Here is an 8,515-nt window from a genome sequence, read left to right as displayed (position 1 = left end):
AAAAAAAAAAAAAATCATTCCTGGTACTGTAAACCTAGCTAAAGACCCAGGACTAGTAAAGTCATGGATACTGGAGAAGAATCTACCTGCACTAAGCAAGCACAATCCCCAAGGACATTCGAAGTGTCTTTATACCCACAAAGAAGTGTAGTCCTCCTTACCTTTCAAACTTCTCCTAGCAACAGATAAAGACCATTACAAAAAAACCACAAACAAACAAAAAGCAAAACTGGGGAGCCCAGGAATCATTGTGGAAAAGCGGGCAGAAAGGGTGGAAAAGCCTGAAGACTACGTTTCACCACTTACTCCAGGACTGAGTCTACTGGGAGTGTCAGAGCTACAAGGCTAAGCAGCATACCTGCAGGAACACAAACTGAACAAGGACATTAGCAAAAGCTCAAGAACCTCAACTTTACAAAGAAGGAACCTGAGACTTTCCCAGGGAAGATCACATCAATTGGTTTTCAAGTGGTCAGGCCTGACAACATGCAAATAACTGTATTATTGTGCTTAGGAATACATATATGTATATGTATATATATATATATATATATAAATATAAAACTAAAGTAAAAAAAAACCATTCATTTGGATGGAGGGAGAGGGTAAATTTGGAAGGTTCAGAGTGAGAAAAGGGGGTAAATGACATAATTATTCTCAAAAAAAAAAAACACAAAAAAACATTATTCTTATATTTTCTGGGGTAGCTAAGCAAAAAGATCAGCACAAGTCTGTCCTTAACTACTATCAAGTTTGAGGACAGCATGAACTACATGAAACCCTGTTTCTCAAAAAATGAAAAAGTATAAATAAACTTCATAATAATGAAAGTAACTGATTGTGCAATCATTCAAGGACTCATAGATATTCACCAATACCAAACTGACTTACTCTCTCAGATAAAACAGCCTGGACCTACAGACTAAAATAAAATCTTCCCTTGCAATCCCACATTACAGGCACTTAATTGTGTACTTCTAACTCCACACAGGTGCTGTGGAACATATGTATGCATGCACTGCAGAGATATATAATACACAAAATAAGGTTTTCTCCTAATCTAAAAAGGCATCAATTAATCTCCAAAATATGACACTCAAATGAAGCTATAGCTATCAGATTTCTTTATTTTCTGAGACAAAATTTTACTTTTTAATACAGGATGACCAGGAACTCTTCAACTTACAACCCTCTTTTCTCAGCAGCCCAGGTGTTCAACTGCCATGCCTAAGCAAAAATCTATTTTATTTATTTATTTTTACTGTTACTTATGCAGCTAGAACCCCCAGGATACCAAACTCCAGGGACAGAAAAGGCTGCAAAGCATTTTTTTATGCCTTTTTTGACACCACATTCACTAGTGACCAAAAGTGAATGGGCAACACAAAGGCTAGCAAAAATTTATTTTAATGATTAAAAAAGTAAGTGTTCTAGCCGGGCATGGTGGCACACACCTTTAATCCCAGCACTTGGGAGCCAGAGGCAGGTGGAGGCCAGCCTGGTCTACAGAGTGAGTTCCATGACAGCCAGGGCAACACAGTGAAACCCTGTCTCGAAAAACCAAAAAAAAAAAAAAAAAAGTGTTCTAAAATGGCTCAGATGTTAGGAATGCTGGCTATTCTTCCAGAGGACCCTGGGATTCAACTCACAACACCTACACTGTAGCTCACACCAATTTGTAATTCCAGTTCTATGGGATGTAATGCTATTTTCCTGGTCTTGAAGGATATCAGGTATACACACATGTGGCACAGACATACATACTACCAAAAAACCCACACATAAATCACTTTGTTCTTTAAAGAAATGTGTTAGGTTTCTATTATATGTATCTGAGTATTCTGCCTACATGTGTGTGTACCCTATGCTCCCATTGCCTAAGGAGGTAAAGAGAGGGTGTCAAATCTCCCGGGAAACAAACCTGGATCCTCTGGAAGAGCAACATGGGCTCTTAACTACTGTGTCATCTCTCCAGCACAAATGAATGTTCTAAACACTTCTATTGATGTTTTTGAATTCAACAAATTATTTCCTGTGTCTATTATGTGCCAGTCATTATGTGCTTAGAATTGTTGTCAATTTTCCTATTAATATTGCTACCCTGTATGAATTCAGTATCCAAAGCACTTCAACTGAAGTTCTCAGACTAGGACAGAAGTACACGGAGAAAGGAAACACACTCTAGGCTTCATCCGCTTGCACACTGAGTATCATATGTAGCTCAAGTGACTTGGAGGACCTCCTGATGCCACATCCCTAGGTTTTTACTTATATCACTCCCTTGAACCACATAACACAATGGCAGGTACTATTTTAGTTACACAGAAGGAAACCAGCACCAACAGGTTCCATAGCCTGATAGTCAACATAACGTAGATGGGGAAAAAATTGCACGTGTACTAAGATATAGACTTTTTTACGGAGCATTTACAACAAACTGGATATTATAAAGATTTGCTGGGCGGTGGTGGCGCATGCCTTTAATCCCGCTGCTTGGGAGGCAGAGGCAGGCGGATTCCTGAGTTCGAGGCCAGCCTGGTCTACAGAGTGAGTACCAGGACAGCCAGGGCTACACAGAAAAACCCTGTCTCGAAAAACCAAAAATAAATAAATAAGTAAATAAAAAGAAGACTTCCAGTTTGAGTATTGGTCAAGTAAAGTGTAAGTTCCCAAGGGAACTGTCATCCTACTTGGCAGAAAGAGACTTGTACCTGGGTAACTGACATCATGGTTGGAAGTTAAGACATGAATGTTAGACAAGGCGAGTCCCCTGCGACAACTGAATACCCCCAGTCAACGGAAACAGGATCAGTGTACAACACAGGCGTGTTCCTAAGGAGGCCCCTGTCCCTAAGTCCTGGCCAGCCTGGTCTACAAAATGAGTTCCAGGACAGCCAGGAGGCTAATCTAATATGTAAATATTCCATCTCATATAAGAAACTTGACTACTGTTGATATGCTAGCAAGATATATTGTTGCACAGAGAATACAGTACAGAATTTTAAAATCTTTGTATGTATGCATTTTCATATATGTAGACATCAGCATATATGTTGACCACGAGCTAGATTAGGTTCTCTATCACATAGGCCATTTGAAAATACTATGTAGGGGCTGGTGAGATGGCTCAGTGGGTAAGAGCACCCAACTGCTCTTCCAAAGGTCTGGAGTTCAAATCCCAGCAACCACATGGCGGCTCACAACCATCCATAAGGAGATCTGACTCCCTCTTTTGGAGTATCTGAAGACAGCTACAATGTACTTACATATAATAAATAAATAAATCTTAAAAAAAAAAAAAAAAGAAAAGAAAATACTATCTAGGTTTGGCATAGTGGTGTCTGTGAAGTAAACTTAGATGACAAAGAACCATGATTCAAAAAGAAACAAAAACAAACAAACAAAAATGTCCCAAACAGTTGTTAGTTCCTTAGTCTAATGTCATTTTTAATTTTAGTTTGTGTGTGTGTGTGTGTGTGTAAAATGAGAGCTTTATAAAACAAGGGAAGGAGATAGGAATGTAGTCAGGAAATGGAAACTACTCTACAATATAAGGAGACATTTGAAAAGATAGTTGAAGGAGTTGGTCAGGGAGATGCCTTTAAGAATAAGGGTTCCAGACTATCCAGATGAGATGAGCACACGCTCAGTACTCAAGAGTATGATTATATTTTCAAACTGAAAACTTTGCAAAGCTGGGCCTGGTGACACACGCCTTTAATCCCAGGCAGAGGCGTGTACATTTTTTGTGTTCAAGGACAGCCAAGTTGACAGAGCAAATTCTAGGCTATCCAGGAACTAAGACTTAAGCACCCTCCCTCAAAAAATTTAATTAAAATAAAACTGCTGAAAATATCTCCAGTTTTTAGCCATTGATTACCTCACTTATTTAAGGGAACCTTTAAAAAATGTCAAAGATCTTTTAACATGATGAGCAATGTTTAATGTCTAAGGAATACAAAACAGCTTTAATGAATGAAAGATAAAGTGTGCACCTTATCACACTGAGGTTAAATAAAAGCCTCTCAAAGATGTTCTTTTCTCATTCTTCAAGACTTCTCTGGATTGTTTCCTAAGTCAGAGTAAACATTCTAAAAGTTACCTGAGGACAATTACCTAACAATCTAAATGTAGTAACTGAAAAACATACAAGAGCTAAAAATTACAGAAATGTCAGCCAAATTATACATTTTCTTTGGCTGAAAAGATTATCAGTATTCACTGTTCCATTGTACTCTAGAATAGCAGATCAATGTCTGAGTCAAAGACTTTGATTAATATTTTGATTATTCCTTTATCTTTTAAAACATAACTTGTTAATACTTTCTCTGTCTATATATTATACTGGTGCTCATAATTAGACATGCAAAACTGGATGTGCTGGTACATGGACTAGGAAAGCTGAGGCAGAAAGATTACCCAGGAATTTGAGGCCAGCTTGGGTTAAGGGGTAAAACTCTGTCCAAAAAAACAAAACTAAGCAAAAAACTAAGAATGCAGTAATTGTTCACAGAATTTCACATTTGAAGTAAACATTTACCCAATCTTTATGTAAAAGAAATCAATTCTTTTAAAAAGCAAATTTAAGAGTCCTGTGAATTCATGACAGAAATACCTAGGACAAAACTTTCAGGCTTTTTAGTATTTGGAAAAAAAACCAGTCTCACTCTGCAGCCCAGGCTGGCCTGAAACTCCTCAACAATCTATCCTCCTGCCTCAGCGTTCATTGTGCTGGGATTATAGGTGTAACAACATGATGCTTGTTTTTATTACAGGTATTAATATTCCTGCAGAATAATATTCATTGTACGGGAAATCCATCTAAAACAGAACAATTGATCCATTAACTTCTTGTATGGTTTAATTACATTTTAAAGGGACAGTTTGTTTCACTACCATTTTACATCCCAAAGTAAGCTCTTGCCTAGGTGACTTTGGATTTAAAAATTTCAGTATACTATGACCCTTCAACATGGTCTCATTTACATATAAATGACCTTTTCATTGTGAAATAATTTATTTGAACTGTGGGTGGTCTTGGATAACTGTAAATTCCTTGAAGGCAGGGTTATCTTTACAGCATAGTAAAGTTGAGATGCTCAATTAATAGTCTCCCTGATGTTTCCTCTAAGTCAATGCTTTAAGATTTCTTTTCTTTTCTTTTTTGTTTTTTTCGAGACAGGGTTTCTCTCTATAGCTCTGGCTGTCCTGGAACTCACTTTGTAGACCAGGCTGTCCTGGAACTCAGAAATCCTCCTGCCTCTTCCTCCCAAGCCACCTCTTGGCTAAGATTTCTTTAAACAAGGGTTTCTTTTTGCATTAAAAAAATAATGTAAGTATAAAGCGTGCATATACAGTTTAGTATTTGTGTATATGCAGTATACATATATATGTATATGAACACACACCAAAACACTGAGACTCAAAGAGACCTTACAGAGGCCTTTTTATAAACCTATTAAATTCTTACTAATATATAAAATAGCAAAGTTCAGAAATAAAGAACACTGATGAAATCAGTACAATAGAATATCCATGTAACATTACAGTTTTCCAAGGGGCACTGCCCAAAACACGTGGAAGAGAAACCAACTCTCCACTAATATTGCATATGAAAGCTCTATAGGCACTACAGATTATCTCACTTGACCATCACAGCAACCGTATGGCCTAATTCATGAATGTGTACAACTCAAGATCCGGAGGTGAGACTTGCCCAAGGTCACTCACTCCAGAAATCAGTGAGGCTGCTATACCTAGAAGGTCGCACTTTATCTGACCCGTTCCACTACATCATCCCGCCTCCCAACTGTGGTACTAGGACAGTACCAGAGCGGGGATCGCACTGTGTAACCCACACTACCCCTGCCCTACCAGATCTGAAATCTGTCCCTAGCAGCTCGCCGGCGAGAAGAAAGTTGTACCGGACAAGCAGGTCACTGATCCGCCAAGAGCCGACACAAGGCTGACAGGCGCAGCCCCCAGTGGACTAGCTAGCCTCCCCAGGAACCCCGGCCGACCGGGCGCCGTAAAGACTGGTCTGGGACACATCTCTACACCCTCCCAGTTTGTCTCGCCCCCTCCCGAGAGCAAGCTGGGAGACAGCCAGAGGGCGGCGGGCCACGGGAGCCGACCATGTGTCCAGACCGTCACGCCCGCCTAGCTCGGCCGGCTCCACACACCCAGACCGGAGCCAGAGGCCCACTCGGAAGCGGATCGAGTGGCGGCCTGGACGCCGCGTCCCCACAGCGGAGCCTGGCACGGCGGTCAGATCTCCGCCCAACCTCTCCAAATGGGCTCGTCGGAGCCGCGCTCCACGTCTCCAGCCAGGCCTGGAAGTCTTGGCCTGCCGGCCCACAAGCCCGCAGCAGCCGCTAGCCGGCCGTCCTTACTTCATTGAGCTGGCGCTCAGCGGCCTCGCGCAGGGCTGGGTCCATGGTGCCCCGGAGGGCCTCGATGATGGTGTTGGGATCCATCGCCGCGCGGTCGGTCAGACCCGGGACACCGGTGCTACTGAGGCAGAAATAGCGCCACTCACTGCGCACATGGACCGGCCGCGCTCCGCAGCGGCAACCGGCGCGAAAGGAAAGAGAAGCGCCAAGGCCCCGGATAGAACCTTCTCGCCTCGGCGTGGAGGCGGGAGATGCTCCGGCCACTTCCTGTCAAGTCTCCCGCGGAGCACCTTGGGAAATGTAGTCCCCAAACGCAGACACGGCCCACGTGGCTCGCTCCCACTGTAGTCAGTCTAGTGAAAGAGACAACGTTCAAACGCCACAAAGAGAAAAGTAAAATAGTTACAAATTTTTATATGATATCCCTAGAGAATCTCAAGAAATGTGTGATGCAATACGTTCTTACTAACTGTATAATTAAAAGAAATTTCTTGTTTTTTTATTTGTTTTTGTTTTTTGGCTTTTTGAGACAGGGTTTCTCTGTATAGTCCTGGCTGTCCTGGAACTCACTTTGTAGACCAGGCTGGCCTCGAACTTAGAAATCCGCCTGCCTCTGCCTCCCGAGTGCTTGGAGAGTGCTGGGATTAAAGATATGAGCCACCACGCCCGGCTCTGTTTTGTTTTTTGAGACAGGCTTTTGACCTGAACTTGTTGCAATACCACTGCCTGAGCCTCCCAGATGGAACTTTCTCAACAATGATTTGAGATGAGTTTCTAAATGCCATAAAAATTGCTCCACTTTGATTCATTAATCTCATTTTGTAAGACTTTATCCTATATATTGAAGTTGTGCCTTATTAATGAGTGTTCAAATCTCAGCTACATCATTATATAAATTATTTCTAAATTCAGAATATATGCATAATGTCCACTAAAACTCCCCGTGTATGGATATTTAAACCTCTAATTCAGTAGTTCTCATCTTGTGGGTCTGTGGATCGTGACCCCTTTGTTGAATATCAGCTATCCTCTGCATATCAGATATTTACAGTACAGTTCATAACAGGAGCAAAATTGCAATTATAAAGTAGCAATGAAAATGCTACTATCATGGTTGGGAATCATCATAATATAAGGAACTATATTGAAGGGTGCAGCAGTGAAAATATTGAGAACCACTGTCATACATCTCAAGTCATTTTACCATTAGAAATCAAATCAATTTTCAATTAGAATCTAAGGGAAACTATATACTGAGTTTCAGGCAGGCCTGAGCTACAATTTTTGAACCTGTCTCAAAAAGGAGCAACAGGGAGCTGTAGAAATGACTCAGTGGTTAGGACCTTATGTTCTTGAAGAAAGCAGTAATTCACTTCTCTGTGTAGAACATACTGTCCTTAAATTTGTAATCCTGCTCCACCCCACAAGTGCTGGGATTATAGGAGTGTACTACCATACTTGATTATAAATTTAAATTCTCATGAAATAAGAATATTTTGATTTTTTGCTTTAAATTCCAGCACTTAGAAGGCAGAAGTAGTCAGAACTCTGTGAGTTTAAGAACCAACCTGCTATACATATCAAGTTCTGCCTGACTGCATACCCTGTCTCAAAAAAACAAACAAAAACAAAAAGACCCTCAAAACAAAACAAACAAAAAAGACCATACACTGTATTTACTTCTTATGGTTCTAATGTGTGCAGTGGCTGAAGTGATGTCTTCTCAATTCTCAGATTACTCATTTTGTCCCCCTTGAAACTTTCTTGCTCCATCTGGTATTTTGTTTCTGTCAATGGTGTTTATTCTTCATAGTTTTGTTTTTGTTTCCAGACAGGGTCTGGAACCAAACTCAGACTCAGGCTGGTTCAAATTCATTATGTTACATGACTGGCCTTAAACCAGTGATCCTCCTGCCTATACCTTCTGAGCATTGAGAAGGCCAGGTAATGATTAATTCCATGTTGGACACTGTACATGTTACATATCTAAGTGAGTTGCCTTATCTCTCTTTACGAATACAATGCATTGTCCAGATGAGCAGTTGGATTGTTTACAGTTCAGGGAAATACTTCCAGGTTTGGTTTCATGGTTTGTTTGTTTGGTTGGTTTTTTTTTTTTTTTT

The 8,515-nt window shown here is 40.6% G+C and overlaps 1 protein-coding gene and 1 non-coding gene across 2 annotated transcripts in view; both read right to left on the bottom strand.

Moving 5' to 3' along the window:
- Window positions 1-6,642, bottom strand: part of Ipo7 (importin 7) — a 41,523-nt gene extending 34,881 nt beyond the window's left edge. Inside the window, exon 1 of the mRNA XM_021167077.2 lies at window positions 6,393-6,642. Coding sequence (XP_021022736.1) covers window positions 6,393-6,476 — 84 coding nt within the window. The 5' untranslated portion in view covers window positions 6,477-6,642. The remainder of the gene's footprint in view (window positions 1-6,392) is intronic.
- Window positions 1,260-1,392, bottom strand: LOC115031620. Its single transcript, XR_003837294.1, has one exon. It is a non-coding gene; the product is annotated as a small nucleolar RNA SNORA13 (small nucleolar RNA).
- Window positions 6,643-8,515: the final 1,873 nt, after the last annotated feature.

The sequence above is a fragment of the Mus caroli genome, chromosome 7, assembly GCF_900094665.2.
Source record: "Mus caroli chromosome 7, CAROLI_EIJ_v1.1, whole genome shotgun sequence".
In the NCBI taxonomy this organism is placed as follows: domain Eukaryota; kingdom Metazoa; phylum Chordata; class Mammalia; order Rodentia; family Muridae; genus Mus; species Mus caroli.
The sequence above is the reverse complement of the archived record's forward strand: the minus strand, read 5'-3'. Positions and strand labels throughout refer to the sequence as shown.